The sequence below is a fragment of the Felis catus genome, chromosome E1, assembly GCF_018350175.1.
Source record: "Felis catus isolate Fca126 chromosome E1, F.catus_Fca126_mat1.0, whole genome shotgun sequence".
NCBI lineage: Eukaryota > Metazoa > Chordata > Mammalia > Carnivora > Felidae > Felis > Felis catus.
This window is the reverse complement of record NC_058381.1, coordinates 836,757-864,294: the sequence shown is the minus strand read 5'-3', so window position 1 is coordinate 864,294 and position 27,538 is coordinate 836,757. Positions and strand designations below refer to the sequence as shown.

Below are 27,538 nucleotides of genomic sequence, written 5' to 3'. Positions count from 1 at the left end.
GGGCCAAGACGGAGGGGGCTCGGTGTCAGACAGGGCTGCCCGGACCACAGGCACCGCGCTGGGTGCTGGGGACACCGTGGCGAGCAGGCAGCAGAGAGGGTGGGGACCGCACGGAGCTCACCTTCTGCGGGGGCGTGGGGGACACAGAGCTGGGTCGGGTGACTGACAAAGATGATTTCCGCAGCAGAGAGTGACGTGGAGAAAATAGGACCCTGCCTCCTACCTCTGCCCCCTTCCGCGAGCAGCTGACGGTGGCATCATGGCCTGAAGAACAGGCCAGCACGGAGGGAGTTGTGGACACTGAACTCTCGTGTGCCTCTCCTTTCGAATAGACCCTCACCTGCCGGTTGACTCTCCTCTGTGGCCAAAGTCGGTACCCGAATTTCTGTTCAAAGGCACATTTTACCTTGTTTACGGTTTATTCTTGCCTTCAAAATGCATCCCTGCAGTGTTGGTTTTTTTTTTTTAATGTTTACTTATTTTTCAGAGAGAGAGAGAGAGTATGATCAGGGAAGGGGAAGAGATGGGTGGGGGGGGGGCAGAATCTGAAGCAGGCTCCAGGCTCTGAGCTGTCAGCACAGAGCCCGACGTGGGGCTTGAACTCATGAGCTGCGAGATCACGAACCTGAGTTGAAGTGGGACACTTAACCGACTGAGCCACCCAGGCGCCCCTTTTTTAAAAAAATATTTTTACTGTTTATTTATGCGTTGGTTTTTAAATACAGCAATTTTGTGGCAAGGTCTGTGCGGACAGCTCAGAGCCTGGAGCCTGCTTTGGATTCTACGTCTCCAGCTCTCTGCCCCTCCTCACTCACACTCTGTCTCTCTCTCTCTCAAAAATTTTTTGAAACATACGGTAAGTTTGCTTGGACACCTGCAAATCCCTCCTCTCAGGCAGGGGCCACCGCAAACAATGTCTGGAAAGGGTGGGGTGGGTTCTCAGCTGTCCACGCACGCAGACACAAGAACCCGCGAAGGCGGGCAGCGCCAAGCAGCAGCCGTGACTGGCTTCCACGTGGGGGTGTGCCCTTCCTCTGTTCCTCCAGCAGATCTTTCAGCGAGGTCCTATGTGACAAAGGGAGGCAGTGATGGGCGGGTGACTTGGGGGGGTGTGAGAGGAAGGCCTTTCTGACAGGGTGTCCATCGTGAGAAAGGGCCAGACACACCAAGTGCGTGTGCACGTGTGTATGCACACATGCTCCTGCACACACACGTGTGGGGGACACGGACAGAGTGCATGCGTGCAAACATTCTTCCAGCTGGGCACGTCTGAGGGGCGGGAAGAAGCCGCGTGGCTGGAGCCGGATGGAGGGGAGTAAGGTGCAAGGGGGGAGGGGGCCGGGCCGGGTGGGACATTGCCCGCTGTGGACAGGGGGCTCCCAACCCAGACTCTATCACCCACACACTCGGGAAGAGGGGGACCCCGATGCTGAGAGGACCAGGGAGTCTCCCAAGCATGGGGTGGGGCACACAGATCAGGTGCACTGAGGGCCACACCGTTAGCGTCTGGGCTCTGTGACCCCAGAGCTTGGAGGGTAAAGTGTCCTTGAGCTGGTCCCCACGCTTCCTCTCTCTGCGTGCTGTGTCCAGCACAGGGTCCCAGGGAGGGGAGCTCCGAGAAATGTTGGGCAAATGGATAAAGTGAGGTGCGGAGTCACAGAATGTGCCAGACACCCCGCTTACCTGGAGGAACCCTAACCAGCCCCCCGAGGACACCGAGCGTCCCCCACTTACCTAGAGGAACCCTAACCAGCCCGAGGACACCGTGCATCCCCCGCTTACCTAGAGGAACCCTAACCAGCCCCCCGAGGACACCGTGCATCACCCATTTACCTAGAGGAACCCTAACCAGCCCGAGGACACCGTGTGTCCCCCGCTTACCTAGAGGAAACCTAACGAGCCCCCAGAGGGCACCGTGCGTCCCCCGCTTACCTAGAGGAACCCTAACCAGCCCCCCGAGGACACCGTGGGTCCCCCACTTACCTAGAGGAACCCTAACCAGCCCGAGGACACCGTGCGTCCCCCATGTACCTAGAGGAACCCTAACCAGCCCCCCAAGGACACTGTGCGTCCCCCGCTTACCTAGAGGAACCCTAACCAGCCCCTGGAGAGCACCGTGCGTCCCCCACTTACCTAGAGGAACCCTAACCAGCCCCCCGAGGACACCGTGCGTCCCCCACTTACCTAGAGGAACCCTAACCAGCCCCCCGAGGACACCGTGCGTCCCCCGCTTACCTAGAGGAACCCTAACCAGCCCGAGGACACCGTGCGTCCCCCGCTTACCTAGAGGAACCCTAACCAGCCCCCGGAGGGCACCGTGTGTCCCCCGCTTACCTAGAGGAACCCTAACCAGCCCCCCGGAGGGCACCGTGCGTCCCCCACTTACCTAGAGGAACCCTAACCAGCCCCCCGGAGGGCACCGTGCGTCCCTGTCCTGCACCTGTTTGCTCCAGGTCACAAAGCTGGTAAGTGACGGAGGCGAGGCCCGACCAGACGCCAGACCCGTCCGGCCTGCCCACCGGGTCTGCGGGTCAGCGTCTGGGTATCCCCAGGCCCATGTGGACATCGGAAGGTGCACCTGCGTTCCTTGGAGAGCGCCGTCCTCCCAAAACCCCTCCCCGTCCCCGAGCCGGTCCTGAAGACACACAGACTCACACGTGCTCCCACATCACCCCCTCCCCGTCCCTGTCCCTCATGCACACCTGCCAGCTCGCAGCCGCGCGTGAAAACATCGCAGAAAGGCCGTGCAGCAGCACAAACCTGGGCTCCTCGCTACCACTTACGTGTCCGCGGCAGAAGCACGGGAAGCTGGCGGGCCTCACCTTTGTCATCTGTGAGATGGGTAGGCGCTACCTCGCTGTCAGGAGACTCCGCGCACACGGCCCGCGGTCGCACCTGGCATCCCGGCACTCGGGGGACGCTGAGCCCCTCAGGAGCCGGACCGAGGGTTAGACGGGCACGGGGGCTTCCAGGGCGCCCTCCCCCCAGGGCCACAGACCCCTCTGCTCCTCCAAGGCCCAACAGACGCCCCCCAGCACACCCCGCATGCTCTCCTCTGGCCCCTCTCCCCCACCACACTGACTTAAAGGTCTAAATCAGGACTGGAGGGAAAAGGGAAAACCCTTCCCCAGCCCGAGGGCAAGAGCCCACCGGAAGGAGACCCCGCCCTGCGCCCAGGAGCCCAGCCGGAGGGCAAAGCCCTGTAAAGCCAGGGACGTGGGCTTGGCCCGGTCTTCTAGGGCCAGATGGGGGCCAGACGGCGCCTGGAGGAAGCAGTTAGGGAGAGAGCAGTCCCTCCCCCTGGGACACAGCCTGGGGACCCAGCACCCAGTGGAGCCCCCTAGGCCAGCCTGGCCCAGCACTAAATGTCAACACTGCGCCCCACAGGTGTGGACACAGGTCCCCAGGCAGAGGGCCTGCAGGCTGGAGAGCCTGGAGGCCTTCCCGGGGAGGGGGCCTCAGCTGAGCCTTAAAGAGAGGGTGGGCAGGCTGGGAGGAAGGAAGGACATGGGTCAAAGCCATCAGGCCGCTTCTACAAGAAGCTGGATCTAGAACCTTCTCCAAAATGGGAAGTCTGGCTCAAAGGAGCAAGGAGGGGACCCAGGCGTCTGCCGTGACAGCCACACTCCGCAGGTGTTCAGGTAACACCTGCCAAGTCCCAGACCTCCAGGGACCCTCAAGTGCCCCCGAGAGGCTGGGGTGGGGCGGCCAGCACTGCACCTGCCCTCCCCCGCCCTGCCTGAGGCCAAGGAGACACATGCTGCGTCCCAACAAAACGTGCCTCAGGGGACACGGGTTGAGAGAGAAAAGTGCTCTGCTGTGGCTCACGTAGGCCCTTGTCCCCATTCTCTCTGTGTCTATCACACACACGCACACACATATGCTTGTGCACCTACACACACAAACACACGCACACACATGCACACGTGCACACCCACACGTGTGCACTTACAAACACACGTGCACACTCATGTACGAGAACGGCTCCGGAGTGTGGGTCTCGCTACCGTCAATGCTGTGGAAACAATCAGGCCACCAGACTCCCTGTGGGCGGTGGAGACCCTGGGGACACACAGAGCGCGGAGCCTGCATGTGGCTCGCACAGACACGCTCACACAGCTTCACACCCAGCCTCGCAACACGGAGCCACATCTCACTGCTGCTCTGATCCCGCCCGGGCTCCCAGGGGTCCACGAGCAGGACAGAGTGAGACGCAGGGTCTGGCGGGGGCCCCCCCTCCCCAGAGCCGGGCCTTCTGCCTCACGTGTGATGTGAGCCACCGTCCCGCTCACTCTCCCCCTTGGCGCTGGTTCAAGCCCCAGCCCTGCCGCCTGTCCGCTGGGCTTCTCAGTAAGTGTTACCACACCACGCCGTGCCTCAGTTTCCTCCTCTGTGAAATGGGGGTAAGGACAGGACTTACAGAGGGTGGCCATGAGGAGTAACTGAATGAATTTTTTTTAGAGAGAGAGTGTGAGCAGGGGAGGGGCAGAGAGAGCGAGCAAGAGAGAGAATCCCAGGCAGGCTCCACGCTCAGTGCAGAGCCCAACACGAGGCTCGAACTCACGACCCTGGAATCAGGACCTGAGCGGAAATCAAGAGTCAGACACTGAACCCACTGAGCCACCCAGGCGCCCCTAAATGAACAGATAAATTTGAGAGAGGCCGAGCACGGGGCCTGGCCCTCCACCGGTACAGTCACACACAGAGACTCCGAGGGCGGCCCTTGTCCTCAGGCCCTAAAACTGGCGCAGGGGGCACGACCCTCCCCTGGTGCGGCTCCCCGCCCCCCCCAGCCTCTGAGCTCCCGGGGCCAGAACGTGCTCCCTCCACCTGCCGGCCTGGGCTCCGGCAGCTCACGGCCTCTGGGAACTGCGCTCCTTCCCTCCACGCCGTCTTTGCTCCTGCCTGTCCCTGCCCGTCGGTGCCCGAAGGGTCCCCCAGCCCACCCTCTGCTAATGCCCACCCATGCTGCTGGTCTGGCCCCGCCTCCTCCGTGCTCCCCTGAGGTCCCGCACCTGTGCCCATTCGAGCACCTGGGTCCAGGCCTGCCTGCCCCCGGGCTGTGGGTTCCCTGGGGCAGATACCTGGTGCGGCCCCCACAGGCCCATAGCTTCTCCCGGCCCACTTCAGGGGAGACCACAGGGGTGGGCCTCTCGGGGGAGCATCCCCCCCCTTCCCGGCCTGTCCTCAGGCCCCCCTGGGGTCAGGATGAGTCTGGGAAGCAGACCAATCCAGGGCAGACCTCACGGGGCTGTGGGGACACTAGGGAGGGACCGAGAGGCTCGGAGAAGCTGCTTCCAGAAAAAAAGCATCATCGAAGGAAACCAATGCTGGCTGGGGGTTGGTTGCTATGGAAACATGTCCCAAACTGCTGTATGCGCCACTGATGAGCTTATGGGGCTGAGCTGTTTCGGGGACACGCGGGGAGCCCTGGGAGGGCCTGTCTGCTGGGGCTCCGGGTACCCGGAGCCCAGATCCCGGAGGGCCCGGAAGGAGTCCAGCTTCTGGGGGACCAGGCAGCTCCATGCCAGGAGTCCAGAGTGAGCCTGAGACCAGCCACAACGCAACCTGGCCCCAACCACAGCCCGCACCTGCAGCAGCCCACGTATGGAGCCACGGCCCTGAGCACAGATGCGGCCATGACCCGGCCACACGGCAGGCCACGGCCCCCTCTCCTTGCCCGGTCACAGAGCCAGCTGCCAATCGGGCACCACCGAGCAAACGCACTCGCACCGCCTTCCCCTGACCCCGGCCACGCCGGCCCCCGGGGAACCGTCAAGGGGCATCTCCTCTGTGCAGCCAGAGACCCGCATGGCCGGTGAGCCCAACAAGGAGGGGCAGGGACCCCCGCCTGCCGCTGAGAGCCGCACGGAGGAAGCTGGCCTGGCCGCCGTCACACCCCCGTCCCCAGGCGCGGGCCAGAGCGGGGTTAGGATCCCCGTCTCCCAACAGGACACGGCTGGCCAAACCAGTTACTTTGAAAAAATACGCTTCTTGAAGACCTGCGGGTAATCTCATAAATATAGCATTTAAATGCCCGTTAATCACGTTACTCCGGAGGCAATTAGTGATTAATAGCTTTGGCTATGTGTTGTACTTTTCACAAGTACAAGTTGACCTCCCGGTGGAAGCAGAGGTCCCCAGACGCCCCCCTCTGTCCCACCGGCTTCTTGCCCTCCTGCTGAGGGGAGCTCCCATAGCACCTGCCACAAGGGCTCCTCAGGAGGGCGGGTGGGGGACAGGAGATGGGGCGGGGGGCCCTCCTGCCAGTCCCCCCCAGGAGCCCCTGCAGGGAGCGGGAAACAGAGGCCCGGGCCGCGGAGGATGCTGCGGAGACCCCCACCTCGCTGAGCCGGCCCGGGTTTTCGAAGGGCACCACAGGCTACCTACCGTGAGCCCGAAGCAAGGAGCAGGGAGGGGAAAGGGTCACGGTGACCCCAGGTGGGCACTTACCACCTGCAGCTCCCAGGCTGCTACCCAGCAGGGTGGGGCCCCAGGCCGCCTCTGCCGGGCAGGCCCCCCATCGGGTGCCGATCCGCAGCCCCAGGAGCCGCGGTGGGGACCCTGGGGGCTGCGCGAGGCTCTCGCCGCTCCAGACGACACCACACGCAAAGGGAACGAAGAGCCAACAAGGGATAGACACCCCCTGCACACTGGGCAGTAATGGGAAGGCTGAAAATAGCTCTTTTACCACCAGGGATGACTCCAGAGTTGCTCAGCGGGGACCAGCCTCCCCAGGGAGGGAGGGGGTGAGGGCAGGAGAGGGAAGCCTCAGGCCACGGCTGGGCAGAGGCATCCCGAGGAGGAGGAGGGGGGGGGGAGGAGGAGGAGGAGGAGGAGGAGGAGGAGGAGGAGGAGGAGGAGGAGGGGGAGGAGGAGGAGGAGGAAGAGGAGGAGGAGGGGGAGGAGGAGGACGCGGATCCGGACCGGCTGGAGCAGGTGCACAGGAGGTCAGAGGTCAGAGGTGTGCATGTGATGACGGGCGGCCCGCCGCGGATGCCACAAGCCTCCAGGGACAGGCTCCCGGACAGCTGCTGCCCCTGCGGGCTCACCCCGCATCCCACACACCTAGGTCTCTCCCTGAGCAGGGCACACACGGGACGCCCAGCGCACAGGCCCCGGCGGCAGGCGCCTCCGAAGAGGCCTCTCTGCTCCGCCACATCTGTTTTTGCTTCCAACCCTCGTTCGGCAACCCGGCTGACAGGCTGCTACCTTCCCTCCCTTCCAGAATAACGGGTCATCTGGGAAGGGAACACCTCCTCGCTGGCCCGCCCCACGCAGTTCTGCAAACAAACGGCGGGGGGGAGGGGGGAGACCCTCTCCAAGGAAGGCAGGCTCCAGACACCCCGCGGGCACCTTCCCCTGGAGGGTCAGCCCCGCGCTCTGCTCTGCGGCACTCCGGCCTGGGGAAGAGTCGCACCAAGAAGCCCAGGGAGCACCTGTCCCCGCCTGCCCTGACCACGCACACTGAGCCCCCACGCCCCCCGCCCCGGGGCCTGAATTCACCCCCCAGATAGGCCACCCCCGGCCTCAGGCCGAGCCAACAGGCGCAAGGGGGCTATCAGGCCGCAGGAGAGTGAACCTCGTAAATGCAGCCCCGGGAGAGCCTGGAGGCGGGGGGCGGGGGCCGCGGCAGGGCCCCTGCTCCCACCCCGGAGCCGCTTACAGGCAGGAGGCTCCCCCCACCCACACGTGTACCCCGGGGACTGTGGCCACACAGCTGTGCAGGGGGGCGGGCGGGCGTGGGGCCCTGGAGGTGGCTTTACCTCCGGAGTGACTCACTACGGCTCCTTCCTTTGCAAAAGGGGTTGCAGTGTAGCATTTTCTTTCTCTTTAGAAAACAAGAATTTTAAAACGGGGAGTAGAGAGAGCTCGAGGGCGCGTGGCGGGGGGGGGGGGGTGCTGGGATCTCACGTGGCTTCCAAACTCACTTGCTATGCTCTCGGCCCCCTCCCACTCCAGCCCTTAGGTGGGGGCCCGGCTGCCCCCTCCCCAGCCCAGCTGCAGATCTGGTGATGGGCAGGCCAGGCCCCCCAGAGGCATGTGCTCTCTCTGTCCTCTGCCCTGCCCCCCACGTCTCTGGGGGTCCCTGGGAGACAGGAGAGGGGGGAGGGGGCCCCCAAGGCACAAACCAGAGGGGAGGGGGCTGGTCCTGGCCCCCGAGCTCTCCCCCTCGCCTCCTCCTGCGCCCTCACCGATGAGGAAACCGAGAGACAGTTCAAGATCAACCAGCGTCTTCTCCGTGGCACAGCTTCCCCGCTAGGAATGGCGAATCCGAGAACAGACGAGACCCGAGTCCCACCTCCAGCTCTGCCTCTCACTTCACGGGAGTCTACAACCAGACCCTCGATCTTTCTGGGCCTCCGTTTTCTCATCCACGGAATGGGAGCCGCAGCAACCCTCATCGAAGGAGACGCCGTCGAGCCGCCCGGTGGAAGCATGCTGGGGACGGCAGCCGACATCACGAGCCAGGCTGTGCCCACCGACCCCGCGCCTCCCACCCCCACGCCTGGACTCCACGGGACATCCCCACACTCGGAGCCCCATGGGTCTCCGGGCGACCCTGTGCCTTTCTGGCCTCGGTCCCCTGCCCCGCACATGATTAACAGGTGGGGTCGGCCACCTCCAGACTTCTCCCGGGGGTGAACCATCACAACAGGCTAAGACGTCCAAGAAACACGTCACGCCTCCTGGCCGATCCGACGTGGCCCCAGCCAGGGGTGTCTAGCCGTGGGCTCACACTCTGTGTCCCACCTGTAAACCCCGAACACCTGCCTCGCAAACAGGGGCCTCCTGCTGGGACAGGGGCTTGGGCCCAGACCTCGGGGCAGCGAAGGGTCTCTATTTGTGAGCCGCCGGGACGGGTGGCTCCGCAGAGGGCGGGAGACCCACCAGAGCTCCAGCACTCCCACCGCTGCAGGGAAGGCCATGAAGGCATCTCAGAGACAAAGTTTTAGACAAGCCGTGAGTTGGGACACTGGCTTCTGATTTGGACCCAGCGTTTCCTCCGAGTGAATCTGCAACCTCCTTGCGGAACGCCATGCCCTTCCCGGACACCTACGAGCCATCCTAGTGCCCGAGGCCTGGGGGCTCCTCAGACTGGCCCCTTGAATCCCCCGGCAGCTTCCCAGAGTGCTGAGAATCCCACCCTCCTCCGAGAGATCTGGCCACGGCTGGAGCGGGGGGGGGGGGGGTTGGCCAGGACGCTGCCTGGCTTGGAGATGGTGACAAGCTGGGTGACGGCCGAACAAGGTCCGAACCGAGACTCTGGAGATGCAGGTTCGAGGCCCGGCTTGCCACCACCTTTCTGTGGCCTGGCCGGGCCTGCCGAGGGCTCTGAACAGGAGGATCTAGGAGTGTCCCCTTGTCCCTGCCACTGGAGGATCAGTGCTCGCGCCCCCCCCCCCGCCCCCCCAGAGTACGGGTTTGATGCAATCCAGCCCACAGGCCCTCGGAACACGGCCAGCTCCTGGGAGCAAATAAACTGGTTCCTCCAGCCTGGAAGGCCCAGCACCGCCCCCCCACCCGCCTTGGCCCTGCCCAGCTGAGAGGTCCCAAACCGCTGGGGCACTGGGAGCGGGGGGTGGGGGGAAGGGGCAGGAAGCCGAACCAGCCCTTCCCAACAGAGTGGGTTCTGCCACGCAGGTCTGAGCCGCCCTCGAAGCAGGCAGAGGGACTACCTCGCCACCCCGCCCCGCCTCCCATGCTGTTCTCTGTCCGGAGTTCTCTCCAGCCTCGCCCCTCCCCATGCACCCCTCCAGTACCCCAGCCCTGCCCCGCACGCCCTCCAGGGCCTCCGTGCAGGGCCAGACCGTTCTCCCCACCCTCAGGACCCCTCTGCCACCCTCCCTACCTCCACCCTACCTTGGCCCCTCCACGGGAAAATCTTCCTCATCCAGCCCCTAGCTGACCCAAGGCCTGCCCCTCGCCACCTTCCTGCCCAAATCGGCCAGCTTCTGAGGCGCGGCTCCTAGAGAGCGCCAGCCCTCCCTGTTTCGAACCACCCCTAGTTTCTTCCGGTCTGGACCGCACTGGAGGATGGCCACAGGTAGGCCTGGGTGTGAACAGCTGTCCCCCCAGGGAGGCCTCACCCACCCCCGCCCTAGTCCACCGGACCTGGAGCTCCCACAGGGCCCTCCCTCCCCTCAAGACCGGACACAGGGCACAACACTTCTGGGATGGGTGACTGAAATCTCCCAGACGCTGGGAACTAGTAGTAACCCGTTTGAGATCCACACCCTGTAATTTATCCAATCCTTTCTGGAACCTCACAGCATGTTTTCCTGCACCTGGGTCCTCCCGACCAAGTGAAAGTCCTTTTACTGCCTCCCTTCGGCGCCTGTCTGATATAGCTGACGGTGCCATGGCTGGCTGCTCAGGCGGTACACTGCACAAGCCCAGGGACACCATTCACTGGACTACAATATGATGATCCCGGAGTCACGCACTGTGGTGGCGCTGGGGCCCAAACCTCACTAGGTGGTCCCTTGGCCAGTTTTCAGAGGAAATGTCTCCTAGGCCACAGAACATACCCTTATAGGCCTTGCACCCCCACCTTCAGCCACCCTTGGTTCTAATGGCACCCCAGAGTGAAGGCCTGATCATTTCTGATCGCCAGTCTGCCCATCTGCGGTAGACAGTCCCGAACAGCCAACCCTCTCTGTTATGTCCCCTCCTGGGGCCCTAGTGTCTCCAGCTGTGCAGAGAGGGACACCGCCCCCCCCGCGAGGACGCCTCTGTTCTAAAGCTCACTGATCATTCCACACGGGCTTTGTCACCGTGGGTCCCATACACGTGTTACCAGAAGCTGTTTTCAGGTCAGTAGGCTTAGAGCCTAAAGAGAAGGGACATTGACAAAATGCAAAGTAACCCAGAAAGATTGAGAAAAGGAGGCGTACGTAACCCCATCTCGCTGGCTCAATCCCGAAAAGGCTCCTTGGAGCGGTGGCCGAGTACGGGCACGGGATCCACAGAGGAGGGGTCAGGGCTGCCCTGAAGGGAAGGGCCGAACACAGAATGCCCCAGAAAAGACGAGATGTTAGAGCCGCACGAGGCACAGACGCTTGGGGCAGTTTTCACCCGTCACTGAACAAATGCCCACGGACTGGCAGCTGGGGAACCAAACGACCCACAGGCCACAGTTAGAGGGACCAGACTGCACCCCAGACCGTTGGTGCAGGGGTGGCCTGACGGGGCAGTGATGGAGAAAGCCTGTCACTCAGCACCCTTAGAGTCCGGCAGACCCGGCTGGGTGCCCAGGCTCTGCCCAGACCCTCTGGGCCACCTGGAGGGAGAGCTTCTCTGAGTATCTGCTTCCAGATGCCTTAAAGGGGGGCCAGGACCATCTCCACCCTCCTGGGATCACTGTGCATGTTGCCCGGAACCCAGTTCTGGCGGCACAGTTAGCCTCTACCGTGGTGACTGTACCCGGCAGGTGGTTTGTGCAGGGCTGTGCACGCACACGCGGAGCGGGGCGGCGGGCGGGACACACACCCTGCCATGTGCCCTTTGGGAGGCGAGGGGGTGGGTAAGGCCCCAGGCTCCTGGAGGAGGAAGAGGGAGACAGCCTTTTCCAGGAGGGGAAAGGGAGGGAAGTGAGAAAGGAGTGTTTAGATGCGTCTCACTCAGCCAGCCCCACCCCGGCAGGACTCCTCCGGGCCCTAAATCGCACGCCCAGCGTGCGTACAGGGGGGTCCGGACCGGCCCAAGGTTCCGAGCAGCACCCGTGGGGCGGCAGTGGACGTGCACACGGACCAGGGTGTTCGCCCGAGTGTGCGTACGGGTGAATTCACACTCATTCCATCACGGCCACTGCTTGTGGGTAGAGGGGTGGGGTTCGTGTCAGACCAAGGCCGGGTCCCCAGGGATAGCACCGCACCTGCCAGGGTCACAGGCCGGGGGTGAGTTCACGGTGCATTTACACACGCCAGTGTCGCCACTGTGCGCCAGCCTGGTGGTCTGTCCTCCCCCCGGGGCCTCTGGGGGCGCCGGCAGGCCCAGACCGTGCAGACGGGGGGCAGAGCCGGGTGGCCGTCCTGACCCCCGGTGCCCAGCTCCGGTCTGGCACGCAGGACGCTGGGGAATTAACGCCTGGCTGAATGAATGAATGCAGGAACGAACGAATGACTGACGCCCACTCCCTCACCCCGCTGGCCTCAATGCTCGCGCCCGGGGGAGCGCAGAGCCCGCGGGACCCCACGGGAGGCAGGCCTGCAGACCCGCAGACCTTCGCACCTGCGGCTCTGCGTCCGGGGTCGGTGGGGGAGGGGGCGGGACGGCTCCCTAGCGGTGCGGCGCGCAGTACCCCTCCTTCCCCAGAAGAAATCTGGGTCTCCTGACTGAGCTGGGTGGCGCGGGGGGAGGAGGGGGGAGGTTGCCGCGTCCCGGATGGAGCGAGCGGCGGCACTGGGGGTGGGGGTGGGGGGGCGCGTCCGGGCTGACGCTGGGGGCGCAGGAGGGAGCGGTGGCCTCAAGACGGCCCCTCCGGTGCCCGCGCTCCGGGGCTGCCCGGAGAGCCGAGGGGGGGTGGCGGCCGGACGGGACCCGGCTGCCGCAGCCCCGGCCCCCCCCCACCGCCGCCCGCGGCGCCCCTCCGGGGACCGGGGGGCGCAGGAAGGACGCGCGAGGCGCGCGGGGCCCGGCCCTCCCGGAACCTCCGCCCACCTGCGCGGGGGCTCACCTGGGCCGCGCGCGGGTCCCTCCCCCGGGCCGCCGGCCCTGCCCTCCCCGCGCCCGCCCTCACCTGCGCGGCCCGCCTTGGCCATGTCCCGGGCGGCGGGCTCCGGCTGCGCCGCGCGCGCTCCTCGCCGCTCCCGGCCCGGCCCCGGCCGCCGAGCCTCCTCCGGCCCCGAGCGGACTCCGCGCGCCGCGCCCCGCGCCCCCGCCCCGCGCGCCTCGGCCGCCGCAGCCGCCGCCTCGCCGCTCCCTCCCGCTGCCTTAAAGGCGCCGAGCGGCGGCCGCCGGGGAGGGACTGGCGGAGGAAGGCGCCCGACGCCGCCCCCGCGGGCCCGCACCCCCGCCCGGCTCCGGCTCCGGACACCGCAGCGCGCGGGGGGCGCAGACGCGGGCAGGCCCTGCGGTGCACGCGGGGGCGCGGCGCCGCCGGGGAGGCACCCCCGGGGGCAGGGGGAGATCAGAGGAGCCTGGAGACCCAGGGCCCCGCGCGGGAGGGGTACCGAGAGAGGAGAGGACAGGGAGGTGGGGCCGGGGCGGGGGGTTGTCACCGGAGGATTGGGGCCCTCCGTCAGCCCCCACGCTGGCGTCCGGGGTCATCTCCAGGGTCTGACCCGCCTGGGACGGGGAGGGACTTCAGTGCCTTTAACTCCGCAGGAACGCGAGCGGCACACGGCAGTCCGCTTGCAGCAGTCTGGAGTGGGGGGCGGGCAGCGGCCCTTCCGCGTGCCCACGCCGGGCTGCAGACGTTCCGGCGTTCACCGGGCGAGCAGGCCGGTTGGAGGCTTCGCAGCCAGGGCTCTGCAGGCCAGCCCAGCCCCAGGCAGCAGAGCCCGGCTGGCAGCCCGGGAAGGGCTGGGCTGGGTCCCCGGCCCTCCAGCTCTCGTCACAGGGCAATGCCACCCTGCCCCCTGCAGCGGGAAAGGTTGGGGTCGCTGGTCCTCAGGGCTCCTCCACCCGCCAGGCCCTGCCCTGAAAACAAGCCCTCGGCAACTTGTGAGGAGTCCACAGCCAGGCACCCACCCTCCCTGCCCCACCCTCGCCTCCTGGGGGAAAAGGTGTGTTACGTGACCCCCCACCGGCTAGCCTCGGTCCTTACTCCATCAGCCCCTCTGTGGGAAACTGGACCCAGGTGGAGCCACCAGAGGTCTCCGTGAGTATCCAGTCCCCGCACCCGCTTGGGTCTTTGACTCCAACCACAGGATTCTCATCAAGTGGCCTGCACCTCCTGGTTGATTCCATCCAAGGACAGGGTGCCCAGTAGCTCGGGCCAGAGTTCTTCTGTCTTTGGATGGTGCTGTCCGTGAAAACGTTTTTCCTCGTTTGAGCTGAAACCTGCATCTTGTACGACCCACGTGTGGGTCCTTCTGACTGGTGTCCCAGCTAACAAAACCAGGGCCTCCTAAGGCCCTCCATCCAAACTCCCCAGGGCAGCTTCACCAGAAGCTCTGAAAGTCCCCCAGTCCCGGGAGCTCTGGATCCCGGAACCAGACGGCAGCGCTGACTCCAGAAGACGGAATTTCAGAAGCCCCAGGGACACAGAGCCACAGCTGTTCACCGGTGTGCCACTGGTTCCCCCCCCCCCTCCCGGAAGAGCGTGAATGGATTCCTGCAGACCCTCCCTGTTCCTGGGGTCCGGTGGGGATGGGAACAGCAGTGAGTGCTGGCCGGACGGGCAGTGAGCTCGCGGCTTCATCCACAGCCGGTCGGTGGACCCGCAGGTGCCCTCGGAGGTGTGCTGTGCAACCCAGCTTGTCCGTGAAGGAACGGAAGTGAAGGTTCGCTGTGGGCGGTCCGCAGGTTTGGGTTGCTGGCCTGTGCTCTGCCCGCTGTGCCAGGCTGCCCTCACCCTTCCCTGCAGGCGGGGCACGGCCAGAGGCCTGGGCCCCCGCAGAGAGTCCAGGTTTGGCCACCTGGGCTGTGGGTGTGAATGGCCACCGAAAGGCAATAAACCTGCCTCGGGCAGGGGGGGACACACCGGGCCTGAGCGCCTCCCCGGGGCCCTTGGCTTACAGCAGCAACAGTGACTGCAGTTTGCAGGGACCTGTGATTTCCTGGCACTGCCGTGTGTGTGTGTGTGTGTGTGTGTGTGTGTGTGTGTGTGTGCGCGCGCGCGCGCACAAGTGTGGGTGAACAGGTGCGTACACGTGTGTGGATGTGTATGCGTGTATATGAGAATATGTACGCGTGTGTGTGTGGTTGTGTGTCCGTGTGTGTACCTGTGCGCAGGTGTTTTTAAGCATGTGTGTGCATGTATGTGTGCAAGTGTGCAGGTGGGGGTATGTGCACGTGGGTTTGGGTGGGGATGTGCACAGATGTGGACATATACGTGTGGATGTGCGTGTGGATGTGTGTGGGTGTGTGTGTGTGCAAGTGTAGGTGAACAGGTGTGTACACGTGTGTGGATGTGTGTGTATGTGTGTATATGAGAATATGTATGCGTGCGTGTGTGTGGTTGTGTGTCCGTGTGTGTACCTGTGCGCAGGTGTTTTTAAGCATGTGTGTGCATGTATGTGTGCAAGTGTGCATGTGGAGGTATGCGCACGTGGGTTTGGGTGGGGATGTGCACAGATGCGGACGTATATGTGTGGATGTGTGTGTGGATGTGTGTGGGTATGTGCGCGTGCACACACACACACAGGCAAACGCACCCTACTCAGGGGAGGTGCACCCTGCGGTGGGCACGGAGACCCCTCCCCACCCCTCTGTGCAGGCGCCGCAGACCCCTGGGAGAGGACGAGAGGGCAGTCAAGAGCCGGTGTCGCGTTGGTGGGAAGTGCACACATCCTGTAGCCGGACCGCCTGCGCCCCACGCTCGGATGGGCCCCTGCCTCAGGACAGCCGCCCCGGGTCTCTGTGCTTCCCCGACCCCGGCCTGCCTGACGTTCACCCCGAGGGCTGCATGCGGTCCAGCCGGGAGTGCACCCGGCCGCGTGGACCTTACCAGCCCGCGAGGAGGTTCCGGCCCAGCCTCCGGGCAGAGCAAACACTTCGGGACGGTCGGGGCCGCTGGACTGCCTGCTGGGGACTAACTTCCTGCCTCAGAAGAACCACCGTGTTTGGAGAAAGAATAAGCAGCCGTTCGGAGGCGCTGCCCTCGGCTGCCCGCAGGAGGGAAGCAGGAGCCAGAAGGTGTCTGTGGGCCCCCAGCTCTGTGGCCGGTGTCCCGGGCAGGGTTCCAGGCCGACTGTGGGTCCACAGCGTGTCCCACTTCTGCCTCCAGAGCCCCCGCGGCTCCCAGGCCCCACGAGCACAACGGCCCCGAGAACTGGTGAACGGGTGCCCAGGTCAGTGCCGCCCACCGCCGAGAACGCGTGCGCCGACTGGACAGACCGAGAGCTCCAGGCAGGTAGGCAGTCCGGGCCTGGACCCGGATCCGGGACAGCTGGTGTCCACGCACTTGGAAAGGTAAGTGGCCATCATCAGGAGCCAACACGGGCCCATAGAAAGGCAGGCACGCCCGGCTACACTCATTTCCTTTCCGGACGTGCTGGCTGGTGGGGTGGGTACTGCGGGGCCTGTGGGGCCTGGCCGGCTGCTCCCGGCTCCCCGATGGGACACCGGGCTGGCCCGGTGCCGCATCGCTGCCCTCTGCTGGTGGATGGCAGGTGGACTGGGCCGCCCCGGCCGTGGGCAGAGAAGCCCCCCCTGGTCTCCCCTGAACCTCTGGCAGCACCTTCCCTCCCTGGAGACTCCCTGCCCCTCCTCCCGGGTCCTTAGGTTGTTGTCACCACCGCGGGGGCCGCTTCCACTCACAAAAGCAGCCTCGGAAACAGATGCTCTTTTCTGGAGCCTTCCAGGGAAGCTCTGAGAGTGGCTGCTCCCAGCCCTGCCCGCCACGCGGGACGCCTGGTGGACCGTGCTCTTCCATCGGCAGCCCCCCCGGCCCTCCTCCTGCTGATGTAGTCTGTTCTCACTTTCCACCCCAGGAGGGTCAGGACCCCGCCCGCCTCCACCCTTCAGCAGGAGCCCGTTCTCTGCCACGTGGATGACCACGGCCTCACCCTCACAGCAGTCTGTAAAGGAGGTGCTGGGTGGCCAAGGGTCTCATTTGCCATCTGCAGAGGCCAAATGAGCCCTCGGGGGCGCCCTGGACCTCACGTGCAAGGACCCCCGGCCAGGGCAGCCCCCAGCCTGGCAGACCAAGCCCAAGGCTCCGCGGTTACACAGAGTGTGTCCCGTTCCAGCCTCCGACGGGGGGTTCCGGGGTCAACATTCCAGTGCCATAGCCTCAGCGTTTTCTACAAACACCCACAGAACCCGCTGAACGGGGCCATGTCCACCTGGGCTTGAGCGCAAGGCCGCTGAGGGTCAGGTCGCTGCTCGGCCTGCTTCTCTGTCTCACCAAGCAGGGTGCCCATCACAGGGCCTGGGAGGGGCTGGAGGGGCTGAGGGGCAGGTTCTTCAGGGGGCGACAGCTGGACGAGGGGGAGACGTACCGGCTGCTCCGAGGAGGTGCTTAAGGAGGCTACGCTGTGGCGCACGACCCCCACCCCACCCCCCCACCCCCATCCACGGTCGGGGACGCCAGCGACACTGCACCTGCTTCTTCGGCCCTGCAGGGGGCTGCGTTTTGTGTTTGTCCCACGTCAGGACTGCTGACACTGGCCCCGAGCAGGCCCAGCCGGCTTCAAGTTATACGCGGACCAGACACGAATTAGGACCCGGCTGGAAATCGACCGCTGGTGGTGGGTGTGACCGTCCCCATCCTGCAGCAACGTCCACACGGCCTCACCTGTCCAGCCCCAGCCCCACGCACAACGTGGCTCATGCACCAGACTCCAGAACACGGAAAGCCAGACACTGCCGTAGACAGCAAGGCACCTAAGAAGCAACAGGTCGACGGGGGAACCACCCGGGGCTCCGCCAGTGAGGCCGCCGGTCCAGCGAGAACGGGAAATCACAATCAGACCCTGAGTCAGTAGGCGTGGCTTCCCCTGCACCGAGCACTCGTCTACACCTGTTGCGGCTCCCTCGCGGGCACACCGGGCCTCGGGTTCCCCTACTCCGACGGGTCCTCGCTCCGGCTCCGGCCACGCTGTGTGGCCGTTTGTGTGCGTCTCTCCTGCTCTTAGCTGCCCTCCCCTCCCCTCCTCCAGTGTCTGCCTCCCCGGTCTATCTGCGGAGGCTCCTTCTGTGTGTGTGCACAACGTCACTCACCTGCAAGTCTGCATCCGGAACGTCGTGGTCCCGGAACCTGGGCGGACAGCTCGTTCCCTGCCCTCCCCTTCCCTTTGTGGTGTCTGAGCTCTGTCCGCATCGATATTTGCAGATTTGCCTGTAGCCCCGCGTAATACTTCACAGCATGAAGTCACCTCCCCTTGTTGTTCTGACCCCCCCCTTCTGACGTTTTATCATCATATTTTTGAGAGACAGAGCGTGAGTAGGGGAGGGGCGGAGGGAGGGGAACAGAGGATCTCCAGCAGCCTCAGCGATGTCCGCACAGAGCCCGACGTGGGGCTCAGACGCACGAACTGGGAGATCATGACCTGAGCCAAAGTTGGGCGTTCGACCGACTGGGCCCCCCGGGGAGCCCCGTTTTCCAGCCCTCTCAATGGCCACTTAGGACAGCTTCTCGCTGTGCGGACATCGCCCTGCACTGTGTGCTCTCGTCTGGGAGACTCCGGGGCACACGCGGAGCCCTGGGATGGTGGGGTGTCGGGAACACGCAGATTTCCCTAACTACTGCATCACAAATCGCTCTCAGGTGGTCCTGTCTTCATTTCGGACGGAAAGACCGAGGCCACAAGCAATGGGGTGACTCACCCCAGTTTGAGAACCTGACTTGCAGCCCGGGCCCCACCGCCCCCCACCTCCGCTGGGACACGAACTTCATCTCCCTCCCCCACATCTGAGCACAGTGGTGCCCACCGGGAGCCTCCCAGGGCGGTGCTGGGGAAGGAGGCGGGAGGTCTGAGCTCCGGAGGGGGCTCCTTCACGGCGGGAACAAACCCTGGCGGCCCAGTCGCTGCGTGCGGCTCAGGTGTGGCGCGCACTGGTCTCAGCTCCAGGGAGCACCCGCTGCTGGGGCTCACGGGGCTCGGATGAGCCAGAACAGGGTCCCTGGGGGAGGGAGCCCCGGGGAGGGGGGTCATCCTGTCCACCCCTCTGCCCCCAGAGCCTAGGCCGGGAGCTCTTCCTGGGGCCGCTCTCGTCACCCTGTGAGCACAGCAGCAGCAGATACTTTCTGTGTGGTTCCTGTGCCCCCAGCGGCCTTATTCTGTCCAAGCAGCATGAACCCTCCCACTTCGCAGACAAGGAAACTGAGGCTCAGAAGCTACCCATCTTTCTTTAGGCCCTGAGTGGTGGACCGGCCGCCCCCTGGCGTCCACGCCCCCCCATCAGCACGTGGGGGAGGCTGGGCAGGTGGGGCCGCCCGGCCCAGGAGGGGCCCTGTCCCCGCAGACCCTGCCGCGCTGTGCACCGATGGCGAAAAGGCCGAATTTTACGAGGCTCTGAGAGTGAATTGATTGCACTCATTACGGACATACTAGATTACCCGCGGAGTGAAAAAGCACCCCGGGGACCCCGGGCCGTGCAGCCTTCGGCGAGGATGGGAACGGCCCCTCTGAGCTGCGGCAGTGAAGCACGTGCCCATTCGGTTACCAGCCGAGGGGCTGCGGTCCGCCCGGAGCTGTCCGGGGGCTCACGGGGGCTGAGGGTGAAGGAAGAGGCGGTTCCAGAAATAAAATCCCTTTTTCATGTAAATCAGCTGCCGAAGGCAGAAAGCAAAGCCCTGCAGTGGGCAGTGTCGGGAAGGCCAGGGGCCAGGGGCTGCGGAGGCGGCCACCCGCTGTGCTCCTGCTCAGACCGGGGTCTCGGGGAGGCCAGAATCCTACGTCCTCTGTGCCAGTGAGGAAGGGGGTGTGGGAGTCGGAAGGACCCCAGGCCCCACTCAGGGATGCCCCATGCTCAGTGGACACGTCTTGCTGCACAGGTTGGGACGCTGGGCCCAGGTTCCGGGGAGTCCGACGGGGCTCCTAGCACTGGGCTCTCTCCTCACACCCCCAGGAGCCCCTTGTGCTCTGTCCTCGTCCTGCCCCCCGCTGGCAGGAGCAGCAGTGAGTGCCTGCTTACACAAACAGCACGTGGTGCAGGCGGTGTGCACAGGGCACAGGCACGCACACGGCAGGGTGCTTCCTGACCCTGCAGGCACACGCTCAGGCTCTCAGGCAGAAGGGGAGTTTCCTAGGGTCTGAGAGACCAAAGGAGGCTTCGCTGACTAGTCTGGGGGGCAGAGAGGAACCCAGGCTGCTCAGAGCCAACACCGTAAAGCGCAGCAGCCGACTCCCCCGATGGCCCCCGTCTACACCACAGGTGCCCGCACGGCTCACAGGACCCCCATCTCCTCCGCTTCTCTCATTCAGGCCCGCCTGGTTGGCCAAGCCGGGACACGTGAGCTCTCCCGGCTTCGGGGACGGTAGCGGGAGGCGAGTGGGCCTCACGGGTACATTGTCAGGACAGCGGGGGTCCCGCACGCTTCGGAGGGGAGGCCGCATGCTGAATTCCAAGCTCCGTAGACGCTGGGCCCCTGTGATCCCCAGAGCTCGCTCCTGAGGCCCCGCCAAAGCGAAGGGCTCCCGAAACCTTCTGGAGGGTGTGCGATCCGCTGTCGGGGCGTGTGAGCGGGGCTGCCGGACGCATGGGGTCCGGGGGAAAAGTGGCTGCGGACGGTTTTACGTGTTTCGGCGTCCTGTTCTTTCATACTCGGGGAGTAAGAACACTTGCGACCGAATCCAGCTCTGTTTCGAGCTGCACAGAGTAAAACTTACGCGAAGCCTCCCTGGCGGACGATGCAGGGAATTGGGCGCGGGGTGGGAAATCCTGGAGCCGGAAGGGAGAGGTTTCTCACACGTCAAGAGGGAGAAAGGGATGTGCACCAGACCCGAGACCTTGGATCTGGAGCCAGTGTCACTGCTGACGCCTGCGAGCCCTGTACGCGCTCTGCAGGAAAGGGCAACAAACCCTCCTGCGTCTCCCCCAGAGATGAGAAGATGCCTCCAGAGGCACCTGGGAGGCTCAGTCGGTTGGGCGTCCGACTTCAACTCAGGTTCGTGATCTCGCAGCTCGTGAGTTCGAGCCCCGCGTCGGGCTCTGTGCTGACGGCTCGGAGCCTGGAGCCTGCTTCAGATTCCGTGTCTCCCCCTCTCTCTCTGTGCCTCCCCCACTCATGCTCTCTCTCTCCCTCAAAAATAAATAAATATTAAAAACAGATTTTTTTTTTTTAATGCCCTAGACAGCCCCTGCAAGGCACACGACGCGTCAGGGAGCGCGACACGGGGGCGGGGGGGGGCCTTCCAGCAGGCCTCCTTGACCAGGTGTCCCACCTGCCTGGGTCTAGGGGTTGGGAGCCCCCAAAACCGCAGCTGTGTGCGTACGTGTGCAGATGTAAATGCATACGTGTGTATACGTGTGGTGTGTGCCTGTGCGTGTGTACGTATGCGTGCGTGCGACGTGTATCTGTACACGTGTATACATGTGCTCTGTCATGTGTATGTGTGCATGCATGTGCACATGTGCACTGTGCGTATGTGTCTGTGCATGTGTGTGCAAGCATATCTGTGCACGTGTGTGCACGTGTTACAAGTGTATGTGTGTGTGTGCATTTTCTGAGGAAAGGTCCGTAGCCTTTACCTGATTTTTGCAGGGGTCTTGACCCTTCAACAGCAAGAACTTGGGTGAGTCGATCCCTTTGACTAACTTAGCGGCTGGGAAACAGGCCCCTAAGTGCGGGGGATCCGGGACGTGCTTGTCTGAAGCCGGGAACAGCCGTGAGCTCATTAAAACGCGCCCCAGCGGCCCCTGTGATGTGGCCACGTGGCCATGGCACCCCTGCGCGTGGGCCTCGCCTCCCTCCAGAGGCTAGGACGACAGCGTCCTCACTGGCAAAAAGTCACACCGCACTGTCCTCGCGAGGCACCCCCGCTCAGCGGCCCCGCATCGGGGATCTCTTCGCGACACCGACGCGCGTGTTGGCTGGCTCTGTGGGCCTTGGGTCACACCGAGCAGGTAGAAAATCCATCACCGGGAGCTGACACGAGAGCAAGCCAAGAGGGTGCCCGTGGGGCCCGCAGCCTCAGCACGTGCCAGGCTGCTCGCCCCCATGGATTCCCTCTGTGCCCCATGTCCACACTGGGGAAGTGAGGCTGATCCCCACTGTGAAAGCCCGTGCCTGCAGACCCCACACGTTTGTCAGGGCTGGGATCTGTGAGGACAGACTGGGACCCCGGGGCGAGGGCAGTCTGGGGTGAATCCCCCCCCCACCCCGCCATCGTGCTCCGGCTGCGCGGGCCTGGCCTCCACTGTCCCTGCGTCCCCGGTGCAGGCAGTGAACCTGTGTGAATGTTAGTACAAACCGCCCATCTTTCTGAGGCGCCCCCGGCAGGTCTGCCCTGGCGGCCGTGCGGTCCTGAGGCTCAGGTAGCGGGGCCTCGCTTCCCCTGAGGGAAGCTGCCCTCACCTGTGGTCCATCTGTGCGGCGAGTGCGTGATGCAGGTGAGTGCGAGCTGGCGGGTCAGAGCCCCGGGGTCAGGCCAGAAAGGGCCTGTGACAGCCCAGCCCGCTGCCCAGCTCCCTGGGGACCGTGGGGCCGTGGCTGCTGCTGTGCAGCCCGTCACCAGCTGGCGGTGCTGCCTGAAAAGGCCGCCTCCAGGACGAGAGGAGACCAGGGCAGCGCTGGGAATGCGGGTGTCACTGAGGCCACCGGGCGAGGAGCAGCTCAGCAGGACCCGGTGGGGGCGGCGAGGCCACAGGGGCGCCCGTGTGGCGTGGGCACGGGCTGCCCCTCGACTTCGGGGTGGAACGGCTCCTGGTGCCGGCTGGGGGAGGGGCCTGGATGGATGCCAGGGCCCTGCAGGCCGCCTCGGGCAGTGGACGGTCACCTCCTGGCCGCTTAGGCCCCACCTCACCGGGATGTGGCTCCACCCGTGAAACGTGTTAATGATCCCCGCCTCGATGTTTGCGTCAGAAATGGTGAGGCTGCTGGAAACCGGGCACCCAGGACGCGGGGGACGGCAGCCGCCACCCTCCCTGGGCCGCGCTCTGGGTCCAGCTCCGGTAGGGAGGCAGGGGCTCGCCCGGGCGGTTGGGCCGTCTGGGCTGGCGGGAGGCTAGGACGTGCGAGCCCAGGACTGAGCAGGGTGCCCGGCACAGAAGGACCGCGGTGCCTGCCGGCCAAAAGAGGCTGCATCCGCGGGTGACACCCGCTAAGGCCTGTGGCCCGACTAGGAATCGTCTGCTTGAGACACAGACAGAAAGCAGAGGCCGGGCTGGAAGTCAGAGGGACGCTCGGCGAGTTTGCTTCGTCACTGTGTCTCTAGGCCCCCAGGCGGACCCGTGTGAAGCGTGCCCCGGATGCGTCTCTGTGCCCCGGGCCTGGCAGGGTTTCTGCCGCGTGCCTCAAGGAAGCGGTCCGGCCACGGTCTGGGCTGGAAGGTGAGGCAGGGAGAGACACGGGATCGCCAGCAGAGGACGCAGAGGAGGAGCAGGGCGACAGGCAGGCCCCTGGGAACTGAGGCCACGAGGCCGGCCCCCAGGCTCCCTCCCGTAAGGGTCCCGGAAACACGCCTGAAGGTTGACATCCGCCCACAGCTTACTGTCTGCCAGGCGTGCGCGTGGAATCACTTCCCTCAATCCTCCAGTAGCCTGAGTCCCAGATCGGGAAACTGAGGCACGGAGGTCCCAGAGGAGCTCACGTCATGGCTCCGGACCCTCCACGAGCCCAGATCTGCAGGCACACAGGCCGGGTGGGGAGAGACAAAGGACACGTGAACTGAGGGCGTACAGCAGGCGGGGGGGGGGGGGGGGGGCAGGGAGGGCAGCTGCCTCTCTCCCAGCCTCTGCCGGGGGCTCTGGGTCATCAGCCCAGGCTCAGAGGAACCCCCCCCCATTTCTCCCTTCCATGAGCAGGAGCAGCCGAGCAGCCGGGCAAGGAGATATGGCCACTGGGCCTGAGGGTCCCACCCAGTGGGGCGGGGACTTCTCTGGCAGGGACCCAACCCCCCACCCCCAGGCCCAAGGGAAGAGCAGGAGAGTGTGGGAGGGGCTGCAGGGAAAGATCCCAGGGTCTTGGGGCACCTGGGGAAGCAGAGGGACGGTAGGTGGGGGTGGGGAAAGACCCCCAGGGGGCAGGCAGGAGAGAGGGGGAGGGGAGGAGAAGGGGTTCTGCCTGCCACTGCCTCTCTGTGATGTCTCTGGGGCCCAGGAAACCCTGAAAGTCCCCAACCCCGTCCTCAGCCCCTTCCTGTCCCACTGGCGCCAAGGGCTTCAACTGAGACCCTCCTTGGCCTTCAGCCCCTCACCCGGAGAGAAGCCCTCAGGGACAAGAAAGACACCCTCGCTGCCTTCCCTCCCCCTTGCCTTCCCTCCCAGGTCCCGGTGCCGCCGCAGAGGGAGAACGGAGGACGCGTGGCGTCTCCCGTGCACCAGCCTCAGACGCAGGGTCTGCAGTTCAGCCGGTGGCAAACATGTCAGGCCACGTCAGGCTGACACATGGGACAGACCCTCCCCCCTCCCCCAGAACCTTTCCCGGGAAGGGGGCTTTCTCCTCGTGTGGACCTAAGAGAACCCACTGGGTGCCAAGTACGGGTGGGCGGAGGCCCCGCCCTCAGAGCAGACAGACCAGAGAGGCAAGTGCACAGGCCGGGCGCCAGGGACCCACGTCTCCACACACGGGGACACCGGCCACACGGGGGGAGTGCCAGCGGGCTGTGCGGCCGAGAGCCACACGCACGGGCCCAGAGAACCAGCACGGGGATCGGGTATGAGGCCTGGAGGCTGGGGTGCAGGGCCACCAACGGGGGACTCCCCGTCAACAGCTCCGCACCACTCGCCGGCGACCCCGGTGACTTCTGGTGGCTTATCCCTGCGTCCCTGGAGAAGGCTTCTCGGCGGAGACTCGCTGTGGGCCGAAGCTGTAACGCAGACCCCACGTGGAGGCAGGGGGACGGCATTCCAGAACAAAGGGCAGTCTGGGTCGGGCGCCCCCTCGGACAGGGACACGGTGCCCGGGCCGCGCTGCCTGGGGCCGAGGAGGCAGAACACGCCTGAGCGAACTCTGGACACGGGACGTCGTGAGCACACAGCCCTGAACACAGGCACGGCCTCCTGTCCCTTCCCGCCACCCACCCACCACCCCCCCCCCCCGCCCTCCGGTCTCCCGCACGGACGGGCAAGTACGTGAGGACGAGGAGACAGCGCAGGCCTGCCTGGGTTCCGTCAATCACGTCTCTGTCCACGGGAAAAGGTGTGAACCATCTCAGACACGCCCGTCCTTTAAGATCCTGAGTTTATTTTACAAATCACAGCAAACGCTAGCACACAAACGACTCCAGCTACAGACGGCAGACGCCCTGCCAAGTGCACACGCGCCCCTCGCCTCGAAGACCTTCCAGTAACCCGGGAGCACTTTCCCTTCGGAGGCTGTGTCACGTTTAGGAGCGTGCGCACACGAAACAAAGCCCAATTTTGCACAGGTCGCGTGACGGGGCAGGTGCACGGCTCCCCGAAACACGTGTACTTGGGAGAAAAGTCCCAGACTGACGCCGTGCGTGTCATGAAGACGCACGTTATCCTGGGCGCGAATCCTCCCCTCGGGTGGGTCCTCAGCAGGGCTCCGGTCGAGGAAAACTCACGCACGTGCCTTTTCCGTTTCTGAAAAATCAGAGGCTTTCCTCTTGGTGAATCCTGACGGAGAGGGGAGGGGAGAGGAGAGGAGGGACGAGGGCACCGAGCGCCCCCGGCTCTCAGGTGTCTTCCTTTCTTGGGGGGGGGGGGGGGGCGGGCAGCACATCCAGGCCCGTCCGTCCTCCCACCCAGGCTGCTCGGTGGATCTGGAGGCAGGGGAGGTGCGACCCCGCAGAAGGGACGTGAGCTGGGCGCCCTCCCGGCCCCTCAATTCAAGGTCTGCGTCCATACGCCCCCCAGGGCGAGGCCGGGGACCACGAGGGGCCGAGAGCCAGAGGAGGTGCCGCACACGGGGACTGGCAGGCTCACGGCCGGGTGACGGGGGCTGACGGGGGGTGACGGGGGGTGACGGGGGGTGACGGGGGGGTGACGGGAGCATCTCGACCCCGGGAGTGAAACACGTCTTCCACCACCTGCCAGGACGCTCGCGTCACTGATATCTCAACAGAAAAACCACAGTTCAGAAAACACCGTCTCGTCAGGCGATTTCACGGTTACTGGGCACCGATGAACACCCACCGTCATCAACCACCGGCTCCACTGCCACGACGACGCGAGACGCACGTCCTTCCTCTCCGAGGGCAGCGGTCCCGCCCGGAGGGACAGCCGAGGCCAAGGCCACCCATGGGCCCCAGGGAGGAGGCCCGCCACAGAGACGGGCTTCAAGTGGCGGCCTCCAAGAACTCCGACGTGAACACGGCTTCCGCGTAGTCCTCACACGTGTCCTCCAGCTCCGCGGCCACGGCGCCCAGAGCCTCGTCCACCAGCTCGTCCGAGAAGCTGGAACACAAACCACGGCTGAAGGCGGCCGCCACGCGGGCCCCTGCCCCCCCTCCCCCCTTCCCGGGCTGCCACGCGGGCTGCTCCCTCCCCTGCTCACCCCTCCTCGTGCGCTCACCCGGAGTGGCTCACGTGCAAACTCGATCCCAAGGTGAGAGGCCCCCGCGGCCAGGACTGGACCGCGAGCGCACCCTCCACACACAGATGCCGACACATCGCGCTCCGGACCCACCGACAGACCGCCCTCAGACCTGCCTCGTGCCCCGCCGGCGCCCGCTCGCAGCTCACCCTGAGCCTGGGAGCGTCCCTCGGCCTGCCTCTCGTGACCTTGCCATTTTCCAAACTGCAAGGCCCTCCTCTGGGGAACGACCCCCAATCTGGGCTCCTCTGAGGTTTCTTCGCAGTCGCTCAGGTCATCTGCCTTTGGAACAAGGCCACAGAGGGGCCGCTGAGTCCCCTCAGTGCGTCCGTCCGTCCGTCTCGCCACTGACGGCGACTCTTCTCACCTGCGGTGAGGGCGCTGCTCCCCCGCAAACCCCGGGAACGGCTGCACGATCGCAGGGGGCATCGAGACTTCTCCTCCCACGTGCCCGAGTCAGCCGGCCGGCCGGCCGCGCAACGGCCGCGCTGTGACGCGGAGCCCTCCCCACGCGGTCCTTCCTTCGCTCGCTCCCGTGTGGACGCGGCCCCGCACGCTCGAACCCGGCACTTCCCGAGGCTCAGCGCCCCGCGCCGGCCAGAGCACCCGTCAGGCTGGCTGCGTCCCCTGGACGGCCCCGAGCTCGGACCCCCCTTCCTGGCACGTCCTTCAGGTTCGCGGCCTCAGCCCGAAGGGGCCCCGGCAGCCCGGCCGGCAGAAGGGCGCTCGGAGACGCGTGCTCAGCGCTGCTGGAGGCAATTCTGACACACCCGAGCTCCTCCTCCTGAGACGCTGTTCTCTGTCCGTTCGCTCTCCTTCCTTGCCTGCCTCCGATCTCGGGGGGTCTTTCACTTACGTTTCGTCCTGGCCGCTAGCCTGGACGTCACGCACGCCACGCTTCCCTTACCGGCAGTCCCGGACCTCAGCGCCGCCCCTGACCTCCGGCCAGCCCGACTGCGGACGTTCCAACGGTTTTCCCAGACAAGCCGTGGGCCTCGGAGCAGCGCGGACGCTCCGTGGGGTGCTTGTCCGCACGCGCACCCGGGGAGACACGTTCGCTTACCCGCACGCTGACCTCGGACACCTCTGTGGCTCCCGTGTGGCCCACCTCTCTTCCGGGACCGTTTCTGACCGGCCCGAACCACACCCGTTTACCGTTTCCCACGGCGAATGTGTCCCGGTGAACGTTCTTGGGGGGCCTCCGCCGGCTTCTCCGGGACCCCGGGCCCCTCCGCGTCGGCCGGCAGCTTCCGGAAGCCTTCC

General features: G+C 65.2%; 2 protein-coding genes across 11 annotated transcripts in view; both read right to left on the bottom strand.

Annotated features, from left to right (window-relative positions):
- Positions 1–23,371, bottom strand: part of PITPNM3 (PITPNM family member 3) — an 82,890-nt gene extending 59,519 nt beyond the window's left edge. The window contains exons 1-12 of the mRNA XM_023243754.2: positions 23,367–23,371; positions 22,133–22,365; positions 20,445–20,496; positions 19,939–20,262; positions 19,750–19,818; positions 18,544–18,735; positions 17,833–17,869; positions 16,928–17,090; positions 16,590–16,688; positions 16,006–16,266; positions 13,345–13,583; positions 12,743–13,073 (exon numbers count right to left, since the gene is read on the bottom strand). Coding sequence (XP_023099522.2) covers positions 12,743–13,073; positions 13,345–13,583; positions 16,006–16,266; positions 16,590–16,688; positions 16,928–17,090; positions 17,833–17,869; positions 18,544–18,735; positions 19,750–19,818; positions 19,939–20,262; positions 20,445–20,496; positions 22,133–22,365; positions 23,367–23,371 — 2,005 coding nt within the window. The remainder of the gene's footprint in view (positions 1–12,742; positions 13,074–13,344; positions 13,584–16,005; positions 16,267–16,589; positions 16,689–16,927; positions 17,091–17,832; positions 17,870–18,543; positions 18,736–19,749; positions 19,819–19,938; positions 20,263–20,444; positions 20,497–22,132; positions 22,366–23,366) is intronic.
- Positions 23,372–24,941: 1,570 nt separating this feature from the next.
- The window catches only part of KIAA0753 (protein moonraker), a 39,496-nt gene continuing 36,899 nt past the window's right edge, over positions 24,942–27,538 (bottom strand). For 9 of the 10 annotated variants that reach the window (XM_023243757.2, XM_006939718.5, XM_045045010.1 and 6 more), the window contains one exon: positions 24,942–26,136. In XM_023243757.2, the coding sequence (XP_023099525.2) occupies positions 26,019–26,136 (118 nt within the window). In that variant the 3' untranslated portion in view covers positions 24,942–26,018. Of the gene's footprint in view, positions 26,137–26,424; positions 26,558–27,538 lie in introns of all 10 variants that reach the window. The other variant, XR_002148744.3, reaches the window with a different exon arrangement.